Source organism: Sus scrofa, chromosome 14 (assembly GCF_000003025.6).
Source record: "Sus scrofa isolate TJ Tabasco breed Duroc chromosome 14, Sscrofa11.1, whole genome shotgun sequence".
In the NCBI taxonomy this organism is placed as follows: Eukaryota; Metazoa; Chordata; class Mammalia; order Artiodactyla; family Suidae; genus Sus; species Sus scrofa.
The window spans coordinates 88,867,715-88,882,188 of NC_010456.5; the positions used below are offsets into that span (position 1 = coordinate 88,867,715).

Below are 14,474 nucleotides of genomic sequence, written 5' to 3' on the forward strand. Positions count from 1 at the left end.
AGCTTCTCAGTTTCTAGGGTTTGGTACTTGCTCACACCTGTCTCCCTTTGGACTTGGGGATATGTGAGTAACTGCCCAGCCCCAGGGCTCTTATACTCCCTCTTGAGTTTCCCAACAACCTCCACCCCTTCTGCTTTCGTTTTTCTTTTCTTTTCTCTTTTGGTCACCCCATAGCACATGGAGTTCTGCACTGCAGCTGAGGCTACACCAGATCCTTTAATCCACTGTGTCAGGCCAGGGAATCGAACCTGTGTCCTGGCACTGCAGAGAAACTGCCAATCCCACTGCGCCACAGCAGGAACTCCTGAGCTTTTTTTTTTTTTCTCTTTCCCACACCTTTTTTAAATGTTCTCAAATGGCCCAATTTCTGACAGGACCCTAACGGGTATATACAATATTTCACTGAGAATTTTTACTGTAAATATTAAGAATTGTCCACCTTTTACTCTTTTTTTAAATTACGTTTTCGATCTTACCCATGACAACCAATGCAACACCACACATCAAAGCTGTAAATTTAGTAGAGAAATGGGGAAAGGGGTCAGAAAGGGACCCACCGTAGCCCCTTGAGCCCTCACACCCGCCTCTGGGAGTATGATGGGGGACCTTTAGCCAGCACAGAAGCTAGAGCGTTGTCTTCCCTTTCCTTACGAACCTAAGGAGGAGCAAGGCTTACTCAGGTCAGATACTTAAGAATTGAGATGGAAAATGGAATAAGAGACTGTTCTGCAGTTTCTCTTTTTGTATGATTCAAGTCAAGCCTCCAGGGGTGATTTCCAAGAGCCCAAATTGTTGACGCCCCTCGCTGAGTGGCCCTGAAGGGAACATGGTGGACCTCAGCCCACACACAGGGCTGCACCCCTCACGGCCTCCCACCTGGAAGTCCAGGCCTTCTGTGGGCCTCCCATTCACTGCCAGGATGATGTCACCAGCTGCGATGGCCCCATTCTCCTCGGCGGGCTGCCCCGGAAAGAGACGCTTGATCCTCACAAGATCATTCTTAAGGTGGCTGCCACTCTCGCTCTCCATCTGCACAAAACTGAATCCCAAACCGCCCGCGTTCTTTTTTAGTTTGACTTCAAACTTAGGACCTGCATGGTGGGAGGCGAACAAGATCAATCCTTCAGTAGATTACAGATGAAATTGGCCAGTTGCAAATGATCAAGTAGATGAATTATTTCTCTTTTACACTGAAAGATTTCATTTTGCTCATTTTAAGGCCAGAGACCATTCTACTTGTGACAGGGCAGTGCCATCCAATGGAAATGTGTGAGCTGTGTATGCAAACCACATACATAATTTCCCAGTTTCCAAACAGCTACATTTTAGAAAGTAAGAGGAAACAGGTAAAATAAACTTAATCCAATATTTTATTTAACTCAAGAGACCTAAAATATTGCCATTTCAATGTATAATCAATATAAAAAATTATTAATGAGTTATTCTCCCTTCTTCTGATGAACTAAGTCTTTAACTCGACTATGTACTTTATCATTCAGGATAGGCCACTCACTTGGAGTGCTCGTCAGCTACAAAGGCAAGCAGCTATCATATTGGACAGAGCAATGATAGACAATCAACAAAGTTTATATGTAAAGGTACAATTTGTAGACATACACAATATTCCCAGTCAGTAAGACTTACATATATTCCTGCTACTCCTTTGGAACCCCCATCATTTTTTAGTGTACTTGAAAAAAATGTTTTTGCCTAATTCGACCATGGAGACCATGATGGCCAACTCTATGAAAATGTCTTAGTTGCTATTTTGTTTGCCCTATGAACTGATCAGAAGATAAAACAGCTGCTTCTGGGCACTCAGGATGGACACAGCATCGGGAACTTAGGATGTCTGGCAGCCAAAGAGGCCTCTGAGCCTCCCGTAACCTACCTTTACCAACTCAGTGGACAATCAGTCAGTAGAAGGACAGGCTACTGATTTGTAAACCATGATCTAGGGCAAGAACGAAAGTGTCTGATGCAGTTTGGTTTGGGTATGTTGTGGGCCCAACTTCACCCTAGCCATCATCTGACTTTGCCTCTTGAACTCATTCTGTAGTCAGTTTCTCCAAAGCCTCAACTGGAATAAGCCAAAAAACAATGAAAGAGGAAAAAGACTTTTTTTTTTTGCTTTTTAGGGCCTCACCTGTGGCATATGGAAGTTCCCAGGCTAGGGGTGGAATTGGAGCTGCAGCGACAGGCCAAAACTACAGCCACAGAAACACTAGATCCGAGCCGCCTCTGTGACCTACACTGCAGTCCATGGCAAGGCCGGATACTTAACCCACTGAGCGAGGCCAGGGATCAAACCCACATACTCATAGTTGCTAGGTTCATTACCACTGAGCCACAACGGGAACTCCAGAAAAAGATATTTTTATGTACTTTTGTTCCCCCTCCACCCACCCCATCACTCACTACAGTTACCTTGCATTCGACTTGCCTTACACCTTCAGGAACATCCCTATAAAGGGGTTGAAAAGTGACTAAGCTCCAAATCATGATAAACTAAGGAAATAAATGCTTTCCTAGCAGGAAACAAAATCATAGTGAAGTGCAGAGAGGCAACTCATCAGAAGATGTGCAATAATGTCCCTGTAAACTGATGGTGGGTTTGCTTTTTAGTTTAGTTTAGTTTAGTTCAGTTTTGCTTTTGGGGGCCACACCCACAGCAAAAGGAACTTCCCAGGCTAGGGGTTGAATCAGAGCTACACCTGCCAGCCTGCACCACAGCCACAGCAACTCAGGATCTGAGCCGTGTCTGTGACCTTCACCACAGATCACAGCAACACCATATCCCCAACCCACTGAGCAAGGTCAGGGATTGAACCCACATCCTCATAGATACTAGTCAGATTCGTTTCCGTTGCACCACAATGGGAATTCCAGGTTTGCTTTTTATTTTATTTTATTTTATTACTCAAATGAATTTATCACATTTGTAGTTGTATAACGCTTATAGCAATCTGATTTCACAGGATTTTGCTTTTTAAATTGATGCTAATAACAAAACTAAGTTTCTGAGCACCTTCCTCTCCCCACCCGCCTCATCATTCCTCAGGATTCTATTACAAATGTCTAGGCCAAAATGTTGACTTTTGGTCAGATAATGCATGACCTTTTCATTCCAATTTCATCCCCAAAATTTATACACAAACACTCCAGCAATTGATCAGAAAAACCTCAGAAGGCTGGGGGCAGAGTTATGCCTGGTTATCATTTGAAGACAATGCATTTTTTTTTTTTCAAATACGTGTTCCATTAGATCGGCTTCCATCACATCAGAAAGCCGACCGCATCATGACCACCACTGTTCACTATCTTTTGAGAACCTAGAGGAAGACTTCCTGCTTTCCCTTTGACGATGACAATCCAAAAGCAGCACAGGATAACATGACAATAGTGACACTCAATTCTCTCTCCTCTCACCATCTGTCGCCGAGACACTGCTCACGGGCCTTCCAGGCAAGACTGTTGCCACGGAAACAGCCGTGCGTTCATCTTCCATCCTGTCATTAGCAGAAGGACACTGCTGTGCAGTTCTGAGGCCTCTTCTCTCTAAGACCAGTCTTGCAACCTAGAAGGGTGGGTGGACAAACTCAATTTACACCTCATATGGCAACCAGAAGGCTCTCCCTTTACCCTGCAAATGCTTCATAATTTTCTGATATTTCCAGTAGCTGCTTCATCTCAAACCAGAATCTCCAATCTAGCCTATTTGTTGGGATCCAGAGCCTTATTTCCAACTGTCTGTTGGACAAATGCTCCTGGAAGTAACATGTGTATTTCTACTTCATTGTACTCAGGGCCAAATTCATCTTCTTCCTCTCACTCGCCCTCATTTTCCCCTCCACATTCTGCCTAAAACATTCCTCTTCTTGCATTTGCTCTCTCAGAACATGGACCCATGCCTCAACTAACCTCCCAGGGGCCACATCTACAGTGGTCCAGCTCTCCCCCCCCATCTGCTATCCAAATACCCTTCTGGCTTCTAAGGCTTGCATTCTCCATTGGAAAGATCTTCCCCCGTCTCGCCATTCCCCCGTTCCCTCTCCTAATGCCAATGGCCAGTTGGACTGGGGCAAGGTCCCTCTAACTTGGCTTCCTGGACCCTATCTCCTTCTTCTTAAGGCTCCTCCCACCAAGGTTATCCATGGATTGAAATAAGACACAAGTTGAATACACAACACTCTTCATTAAAAGTTTCCAGTGTTTCCCATCATCTAAAATCCAACCCCTGGCCCAGTATCCCAGGCCTGTGCCAATCCAGCCTCCCCCTTTCTGTCTGGTTCACGTTCCCACTCTTCTTCTCCACATACTGTATCCTCCTGTTACCCAGAGTATGATTCAAGACCCAGGGGCTAGACATCATCTGGAAGCCTTTTAAAAAATAAGATTCTCCTTCAGGGACCTTGACCCTGCTGACATCCTCCTGCAGCAGTGGTCATTCATCACCAAGCCCATGATCCCAGAGTGACAGTTCCTACCTGTCATCACTGCCAGCAAGCTGGCCAAGTACCTTCTCTGAGCATGACTATTAGCAAAGTTCTAAAGAGGAGAGAATACTAACAAATCATCTGTTCTCAAGATACGTCAACCAAGGTCGCCAGGACAAGTAAATCTCACCACAAACCAGAAGAATGTTTTGGAAAAGGAAAACAAAAAGGAGAACCTTCCACTCCTCTGTTTTCCAGATGGGTCCCAGGAGTCCCTCGTGCCTCTGTCCACTCCCTAGTTACCAAGAGGGAGATGCCCCATTAGGACTATGGCAAGTGAAGGCTGCCACCCTCAGGCAGAATAAGGGACACAGTGTAGTAACACCCACATGCCACCTGGGCACTGAGCATCTGGTGGGTAAATGCTCTTGGCCTTTAAATTTCTATCTCATTGTAATGAAAGGACTCCCCCAGGACAGAGCGGCCTGTCATCACACAGAGTGATGGGAATGGCATGAACTTGGGTCAGGGGTGGGTGTCGGTAAGTGCCAGGGCAGGTGGTGAGAAGCCCTGAGAGCAGAGGGAGGCACAGGTCATTTATGGCTGGAGCAGAGGGCCTGAGGCGGGCAGCCAGTGACAGGCAAGACAAGTCGCTTCACAAGGTTGGCTCAGTCCAGCTGTTTGATTCCGGAATCTAGGCAAGTGACAGTAAGCTTTTCAAGGCTCTTTATAGGGGGTAAGCTTTTTGGCTTTAGGAACATCTGCCTGCTTCCTCCTAACTTTCACACCTCATAGAAAAGTGCTACTAAAAGGAAGATGTGAAAGGAAAAAAATAACAAAAGAGACAAAAAAAAAAGTCTCCTTTTGTTTGCTGCCTACCCTCCCCCCCCACTCAGAGGCAAGCGCAGCTTTGGATGTGGTCCAGGAAAGCTCCCCGGGAACAAGGCACTCACCTGCCCAGAGCCCTTGAGGCACTGCACGGCCTGCTTGTGGGTGAGGCCGCACAGACTCACTCCGTCCACCTGCAAGAGCCGGTCACCTGGGAGGGGGACAGATGTCATGTCCCCGAGCTCCTGGGGCTGCAGAAAGGACTCTTCTGGGAGGCCCCTTCCCAGCGCCCCTCCACGCAACCTCAAGGAAGGGCAGGGAGCCAAGTTGGGAGGAGTCCCGCCCAGGCCTGAGGACCAGCTGCCTCTGTGAACACCTCCACAGATCAGTGGTCAGAAATCTCTCTAGTACTGGCTCACAGAGTAGTTAAGCCATTTCTCTACAGCGGCATCCTTTCTTCTGGATTTCTCTGAAATGTTCTGAAAGGTTTTTCCAAGTCACTTGGGGGTAATACTTATATCTCCATGATGGATTTTGTGGGGTTTTTTTCCATTTTTGCCTGCCCCGAGGCAAACGGAGTGCCCAGGCGAGGGATCAGATCCGAGCCACAGTCATGACCTAAGCCACAACTGCAGCACTGGCCAGGTCCTTAATCCACTGTGCAAGGCTAGGGATTAGACCTTTGACCCAGCGCTTCCAAGATGCATGGATCCCATTGTGCCACAGCGGGAACTCCTCCAGGATGTTTTTTTTTTTTTTCAAAAAAGATCAGGGAAACCTGGTTGATGCCAGAGGCACTTGAATTCCAGGGGAAATGGAAGTAGGTAAGATGCTAGATGGTCTTTCTAGCTCAGTTCTGGCCATTTTGGAAATCGGTAAAAATCATCCCCTTCTTTCAAAGCAGTGAACCCAAGGAAGGGCAGAGAGGAGGCTTGCTGATGTTTCCCTGGACACTAAAGGTGCCTCCCTGGCATCCGATGCCCACTCTGTCCTCCATGGGAAGCACTACTTCTCCCATGAAGGCCAAACAGCAACAGGCTTATTTAAAATCTCACATTTCTAACTGTTTTCCACCCATTTGAGCCCCATGTGAACATATCAGGTAGGTGGGTCAAATTAAATCATCTCCTTTTCCAGGTAAGGAAACCATGACCTTGAGAGGCCATCATTTGCACAATGTGTCAGAGTGAGAGTGGGCCAAGAACTTCAGGCTGCACCCTTCCCCTACAGGCCGGGGCTCAGCACCCCACAGAATGCAGAGCCCAGCATGGCTCCACTCCTCACCCTGCAGAATCCTTCCTTCCTTGGCAGCTGGCCCTCCCGGAACGATGGATTTCACGTAGATACCTCCACAGAGCACACTTGTGTTAATGCCACCCTGGAAAACACAATGAAGAACTCACCAGCCATCTATCCCCTCCTGAAGAGGCCTCCCCAAGCTCCCTAACTCAGAGCGCCCCCCTCTGCCTGCCACTCTATCCCATCACCTTATTCCCATGTCATGCCATCTTATATATTCACTTGTTTGTTTAGACTCTATTATCTACTGACCAGGAAGGTTAGGTGTCCATAAGAAGTATAATGATATGAGCTGTGTGAGGGAGAGGTGTCATCTGTATCCAGCCCAGCACTGGATGTATATGTGTATGTGCAAACAATGTGTATGAGGAAAACAATAGAGCTCGATCTTTCTAGATCTAGAGTTAAAATTAGACCCAGCACTGGCCCATGGCAGGCGCTCGGAAATCAGAGTCACATCAATGCAACACACAATTTCCCCAGAAGAAGCAACTAGCAAAGGTGGATACAGCTATGGGCCCAAAGCCTGGTGCCTGGCATAGGCTGTGCGCTAATGTATTGATTTATAGATACAAAAGTAGAATTCAGCTAAACAATTCTGCAACTTGCTTTTTCTTCAACTTAACAATAGATCATGAAGATCCCTACAGGTCACTAGATAAAGATCTAACCCTACGTTTTTCTTCTTATTTCTACACATATGTATACACACCACACCACCACCACACACAAAGATTTTTACATCAGTGGGAGTATATCATTCTTGTACAATGTTTGTTCTCCCTCCTCCAGGATCTTCCAGATGGAGCTCAGAAACCAAATGCAACTGTCCCTCCTGAATGGAGGTCTTGCCAATCTGACTTTGTCCTGGCTTTTGGAAGTGGGGACATCAGGCTCCACAGTAACCCTGTTCTGGATGAAAAGAATGACCCCACTGACCTTTGCCTTGTGTCCCTGAAGTCCCACCTGACTTACCCTCTCCTTGCTGTCCAGCGTAACCTCAATTCCACCCACTCTGCTTGAAGTGTCAGCTCATCCCAAGTTTGCCACTGGTCCTCAGTTTCACTTTGAACTCCCACCCCTTATTGAGGCCCCCACTGGCTTTCTTGGCTCATCACTTCAGATACGCTGTTTGTACCCAGTGAGCATAATATCAACAATTGCCACATGAGCGGAATGCCCACCAAGGCCCCAGATGAACATCTTTTCGACTGTTTACTTCCCAAGGTAGCCCAAGAACCCTTACAGTCACACTGAATCCAAGTGTCCCATCTTCTTTAACCAGCTCCACAAAGTAGATTTCACTGGCATTGGTTTCTGAATGTGATGGAAGACAGGAAGACCCAGCACCCTGCCACAAACAAAAAGAAAGAAGGCATGAAGGCACTTGCCCTGCCTAAGCAGATGCCACCTCTTAGCTCTTACTTGCTCTTGGAAGCCAGCATCATTGCATACAAAAAAAGAAAAAAAAAAAAAAAAAAAAAACCTACGTTTCAGGGCTGGGTCAACAGGGGATTCACTCCCGGCTTTAGCATCTCCTCCCTGTATGACCTTAGACCAGTCTCTTGGTCTTTCCAGACTTGTTTCCCAATCCACGGAAATGGAAAGAGAGATCACCTTCTAACAGTGACTGTGAATGATGCCCAGCCCAGAGCAGGGACTCAGTCAGTTCTCTCTTGTTTCCACTCAAGATGCCAATCTTGTTATGAGAACTGAAGTCATCCAGACACTTCTTGACACATGACACCAATCAAGAGAGAGCATGCTGGATACCAGATACACAGCAGTTTTTGAACAGAAGAAAAGCTCAAGAGGAGCTTCAATCATCTCTAGCAAGAGGAGCACTGGGTCTCTACTTCAAAGAGATTGATATGTCTGAAGGAAGGGCAAAAGAGGGAGTTATATACCTCGTGCCAGGCATTTTGCTCAGTGCCGGGACATGCATGACATGTTGATTCATCCATCCAATCATGCAACAATGTTAATTGAGCACCTACTATGTGCCAGGTACTGTGAAAGTTGGGGAGATGGCAGTAATAAGACCGACCCACCCATATTGAACTACGTCTAGTGGGGAATGTACTTTCAATGAACTGAGCCAAGAAGATGGAGCCACAGATACTTTCAGCCTTTTGTTCTATCTGTCCCCTTTGCGTAACTGCTTATTGGTTCACCATGCTGGAAAGCACAATTAATATTCAGGAAAATAAACAGGCTGAAGTAAGTTTAAAAAATAATGGTCTGGGAGTTCCCGTCGTGGCGCAGTGGTTAACGAATCCGACTAGGAACCATGAGGTCGCGGGTTCGGTCCCTGCCCTGCTCAGTGGGTTAAGGATCCGGCGTTGCCATGAGCTGTGGTGTAGGTTGCAGACGCGGCTCGGATCCCGCGTTGCTGCGCCTCTGGCGTAGGCCGGTGGCTACAGCTCCAATTCAGCCCCTAGCCTGGGAACCTCCATATGCCGCGGAAGCGGCCCAAGAGATAGCAGCAACAACAACAACAACAACAAAAGACAAAAAGACAAAAATAAATAAATAAATAAATAAATAAATAAAAAGAATGTAAGCCATGACTCTTAGCATTCAAGTTTCTTAAATAAAATAAAAATTGTAAAAAAAAAAATAATAATAATGGTCCAACAGAAGAGGATCCAAAGAGATGAGTATAGTAACAGACAAACCCCCGATTGTCCCAGAAACGTTCCACACCCCACCATTGGGCAAGGTGTTTTGTTTAAATTTTAAAATTCAAAGAATAAAGCAACCACTGAGCGCAAGGTCCAACATGAAAGGATGTAAACTCAACTATGCCACAGAACAATACCTGCCCACACAGCTGGCCTCATGGCCCAGAGAGCCTGGGTCACAGAGGATTGGCAGCCTGCGCCATGGTCAGCTGTGGCCTTGGGGCACCATTGCTCCCCTCAACTGCCCACCACAAACCAGCCTGCAGATTTGCAAGCTGCAGAAGCTCCAACCTGAAATCCTCTCAGCCCCACTTTGTATGAAAGGGGGCATCCTAAAGTGCAGCCAGGGGAGGGGGGAACGTTTCTGCTCTTAGAATTTGAATCTCGGCTCTGTCACGTACTCCCTGAGAGATCGCAGGTCCATTTGTCCTCTCTGTGGCTCAGGGACCCCCGCCTATAAAAAGCGTTGGTGATTGTAATTATCTTAGCGGCTCGTAATGAGGCTCACGTGACATAACACACACCAGTGCTCAGAACCCGCCAGACACAGGGTTAATCCACTCGGTAAACATCCACCAACATCAGCATCATTCTTTCGCTGAATCCTCGTCCAGCTCTTCATGGGATGCACCACTGCGGTGAGCCCCATGGACACTTAGGAAGGAACTGACCTTTGCGGAGCCCTACAGCCAGCCAGAGCCTTGGCACTCATGTCTCCAGGGCTCTGGGCACCAGCATCATTACTCTTTTCCTGAGACAGAGTCGAAAAGTGAGATCCAAAGGGGTGGGGTGACTTGCCCACTTCAGCCAGAGTCCCAACAAGAAAGCAAAAGTACAGTCTCACCTGGGTGATGGAGAAGAGTGGATGCAAAGGCAATTTTCTTTTTTTCTTTCTTTCTTTTTTTTCTTTCTAGGGCCACACCCATGGCTTATGGAGGTTCCCAGGCTAGGGGTCTAATCGCAGCTGGAGCTGTTGCTGCCAGCTTACACCAGAGCCACAGCAACACCAGATCCGAGCCGCATCTGCGACCTATGCCGCAGCTCATGGCAACACCGGATCCTTAACCCACTGAGCAAGGCCAGGGATCAAACCACAACCTCAGGGTTTCTAGTTGGATTTTTTTCTTCTGTGCCACAATGGGAACTCCGCAAGACCCATTTTTAAAGGTGTGGGCAGCAGTGATAACAAGTCAAAAAGGAGGGCTAAGCCCCCCGGGGCCAGAAACAGCGGGTGCTCTTACCTTCCCTGGGCCTGAGGAGCAGAGAAGGGACTGCTGATGGAACTAAGAAAGTGGTTATAGGATAAAAAGCCCTAATAGGAGCTATGCTCTTCAGGAGAGGGTCCCAGCCGACCTGAGCACAGGCAGAGAGTGACAAGCCCGTCCTCCTCATCCCCCATCTACTCCTACTGGGCTGTGAAGTGAGATAAAATGTACACAGTGGTCTCTGCCCCTCATTCCCAGCACAGAGCTCCTTAACCCCTTGAGATTTCCTAAGTGACGGGAGACTGGGAATATCTTTTGTTCTGATATTTGGTCTTTGACCTCAATTCCTGACACACAGCTCTCAAATCCCTTGGGATTTTCTGGATGATTGGAATGTCTTTTGTTCTAAAGAAGGAACTCTGCTCTTGAGGAGCTTCAGGATAGGGGCTGGTGACCAGAAAACCAAGCTAGGATTAGAAGCGTGGAACTTTCCACCCCATCCCAACCTCCCTCTTCTGGGGAAGGGAGAGAAGCTGGAGACTGAGTTAATGATCCATCATGCATACATGACAAGGGCTCCATAAAAACTCCAAAAGTATGGGATTCATAGTTTATGGGTTGGTAAATATATGCATGTGCTGTGCTGAGAGCATGACACGCCCTACCTGCACAGGGAGAGAAGCTCCTGTGTTCAGGACCCTTCAGGCTTCACCCCATGCATCTCTTCATCTGTCTGTTCCCTTGTACCTTTAAAACGGCCTTTATAGTAAATCAGTGGTAACAAGTAAATTGTTTTCCTGGCTTCTTTGAGCTGCTCTAGGAAACTAGCAAACACAAGGAGGGGGTCAGAGGGACCTCCAACTTGCAGGCAAGTCAGACAGACCTGTGGGTGACCTGGGGACCGACTATTTGATTGTCATCTGAAATGAAGGCAGTCTTGTGGGCCTGGTCCTTCACCTGCAGGATCTGGTGCTAACTCTGGTCCCTTAGCATCAGAATCACTTGGTGTGGAAAACCCACACAACTGGTGTCAGCAGGGCTGTGAGCCAAGCAGCCATGCTGATAAAGGAAAACAGAGAGTTTTGTTCTAGGCACACACGGGACTCCTCCTGGGCAGAGTCAACCAGAAGTCAGAGGGCTGACACGGTCCATGGACGTCAGTTCTGTGGGGCTCACAGCAGAGGGAGAGGAGTCTGGAGGGTCAAAAGGAGATCTTTCCATCCAGCATAAAGGCAACACAGCTGGAGGACGTGGCCTGAGACTAAAGCAGGGAGCTCTGCATGCCCAAGCCAGACATTGTCTTCTATTTCCTCTGCGTGTTGTCAAGAGCAGAGCCACTGAGTTGCAGCTTGAGGACCAACTAGAGGCCAAGAATAAATGAAATGTCTGACCGTCCATGCATTGTCCTTGGCAGTAGCCAGTTTTCACTGGCTCCTGTTATGATCAGTGACTAAGGACACGGGAGGCTCAGTGGCCCTGCGTGAGAAGCTTTGTCTTTACCCCTTTCTATTCTTCTCAACAACCATGCACTGTAGGTTTTTATTTCCATTTTGCAGATGAGAAGGCTGAGGGGCAGAGGGGTGAAGTAACCTCTATCCACCTGACATGGCAGATAGAGAACAAAGCGGGTTTTTGGAGCCAGGGCTGTTGGGTTTCAATTTCTAGAAATCGAAGCAAGGAGTTGATTACCTTCAGTGGTGGAGTGGACAGTGGAGGCCTCAGCCTGGGCATCAAGCTTGGAGTCTGAGCCATTTCCAGCTCTTCGGTGTTTCTCTCCTGGTCTCGAGTGTGTGATGAAAAACTTCCCCTGTGCCCGGTACTCAGGCTGTCTGTAGAGAAGACCCCAGAATTGGCTGTGCTATTCTTCTCCTCGCTTGAGGTATTTCCACAAATATCTGTAACAACAAGCCAAGAAGAGGTCAACAGCTTGGAAAGGCTGGCACCTCAGTGGCTTTTCTATGTGGGGCACAGCATTTTCCTCCAATGACAGAGAGACCTTTTACGGCTGCTGGGAACCATGTGAGTTTGGCACCTCATGAAAGATGATGCATTTAGAACACAGGAAAGGAAGATTCTGGATGTGTTTTTGAAACGGAAATAGAGCTTGTGGGATCCAATTGTGAAACACGGGAGCAAGCGAATGCTTAATAATGTCAGTCCTGGGAGTTCTGTTGTGGCTCAGAGGTAATTAACTCGACTAGTATCCATGAGGATGCAGGTTCAATCCCTGGCCCCACTCAGTGGGTTAAGTATCTGGCATTGCCATGACCTGTGGTGTAAATTGCAGATGCGGCTCTGATCCCGTGTTGCTGTGGCTGTGGCTTAGGCTAGCAGCTGCAGCTCCAATTGACCCCTAGCCCAGGCATTTCCAAATGCTTTGGTGCAGCCCTAAAAAGCTAAATAAACAAATAAACAAATAAATGTCAGTTCTCCATTATCAAGCTCTTGCCATGTGATAGGCACCACACACACATATTCCATCTTTTCAGCACACCCGCCAGGAAGGTGTGACCCCAGTTCAACCATAAGAAAGCAAGAGTCAAAAGGATTAAGCTTGCCCACCATCCCACAACCAGCCTGCGGTGGTGCTCTTAAAGCCAGCCTCTTCCAGAGACCCAGCTGAGTACACCTGCAATCACTCTGTAATCCAAAGACCAATGTGACTGGTCCTTAATGGGGCAGGGAAAGGGGTTGGAACTAACCAGCCAGTGGACTCTCTTTTGGATGAAGGCCACCGATTTCCATTTACCCCAGGTCTGACCCTTGAGCTGGCACAGAACAGAGGAAAGAACATGAGGTCAGGAATCAATAGGTAAAACCTTAGACAAGGTGTAGCACTTCTGGACCTCAATTTCCTTATACCTAAAATAGAGACAATATCAACTACCTTGGTGAGAGTTGGTGAGGCTTAGAAATTATATATAGATATTTTTTATGTATGGAGAGAGAGAGAGAAAGTACTTAGTCCATGGTACTAGAAGCCCCAATAAATGTAGCTACCATTCCTATGTTAATATCAGCTATTCAGCAAATGTCTATGGGAAGATGGTGTACAGTTAGATTTTCTTTAGAACTGGATTAACATACAAGTAAGTTTATGCCTCTGATACAGCACATTAGAACCCAGGAAAGTGCCCAAATTCACATGGTAGATTAATTTAATGAATTAGAAGTTGTTCAAGCCAAGGATATTCATTGGAGAGTGGTGCAGCCACCCACCGTTCAGTGAAGCCTTATTTCCAGCCACTTCATTCACAGATTCTACTGCCACTGTCCTTCTGGCAACATTGTAAGCTTCTGTTCATTTTCTTCCACACCGTCCACAAGACACGACGATGGGACTTATGGCTGGATTAAAATGTCAAGCTGTACAACTTATGTCCTATCTAAGTTACACGCTAAAAGAACTTGTGCGAGTACTTAAAACTCAGTCTATTGTAGACAGTGATGGCTGCTCAGGAGGGCAATGCTCTCTCTCTTGTCCATGACCTCCAATCTAGAGCACCTGCCCCAACAGCAGCCCAACCAGATAGAAATTCATGGCAGTCAAACCTCTGCCCACAGGAACCAGCCAACATCCCTGCAGAAATACCTTCCTCCAACAAAGGCAGCAGCTGTGTCAAGGAACCCCAACTACACCCAGTTACCAACAGGTGACAGGGAGCCCAGGGTGAGAGGATATGTAATTCACAGGCCCTGTGGGAAATCCACTCATCTAAAATTCCAATGTGAGATTGTGGTTCGAGCCACAGACTCTGGGTGCCAATTTTGAACACCCGCCCCTCCTCATGACAGGAGGGATCCTACTGTTTGTTATGCTCAACTGCATAATGTTTCCTGATAAAAGGATGGTTTGATCACTCCTTTTCATGCTTTCCCTGTGCAAAGTGTGGAAGGATATGCAATGGGAGCTAAAATATTGTGGGAAGAACAGTGACAGTGCAGGAAATCCAAAGGAGTGAGCCTGGGCTGGTGTGTGGAAGTGCCGGGTGGGCCCCTGGGTCAGCTCCAAGCACATGATG

At 47.3% G+C, this 14,474-nt stretch overlaps 1 protein-coding gene across 4 annotated transcripts in view; it reads right to left on the minus strand.

The window, feature by feature from the left end:
- FRMPD2 (FERM and PDZ domain containing 2) overlaps positions 1–14,474 on the minus strand; it is a 118,235-nt gene that overhangs the window by 19,743 nt on the left and 84,018 nt on the right. For all 4 annotated transcript variants that reach the window (XM_021073049.1, XM_021073051.1, XM_021073048.1 and 1 more), the window contains exons 21-26: positions 12,142–12,347; positions 7,810–7,914; positions 6,549–6,642; positions 5,390–5,475; positions 3,430–3,577; positions 877–1,091 (exon numbers count right to left, since the gene is read on the minus strand). In XM_021073049.1, the coding sequence (XP_020928708.1) occupies positions 877–1,091; positions 3,430–3,577; positions 5,390–5,475; positions 6,549–6,642; positions 7,810–7,914; positions 12,142–12,347 (854 nt within the window). The remainder of the gene's footprint in view (positions 1–876; positions 1,092–3,429; positions 3,578–5,389; positions 5,476–6,548; positions 6,643–7,809; positions 7,915–12,141; positions 12,348–14,474) is intronic.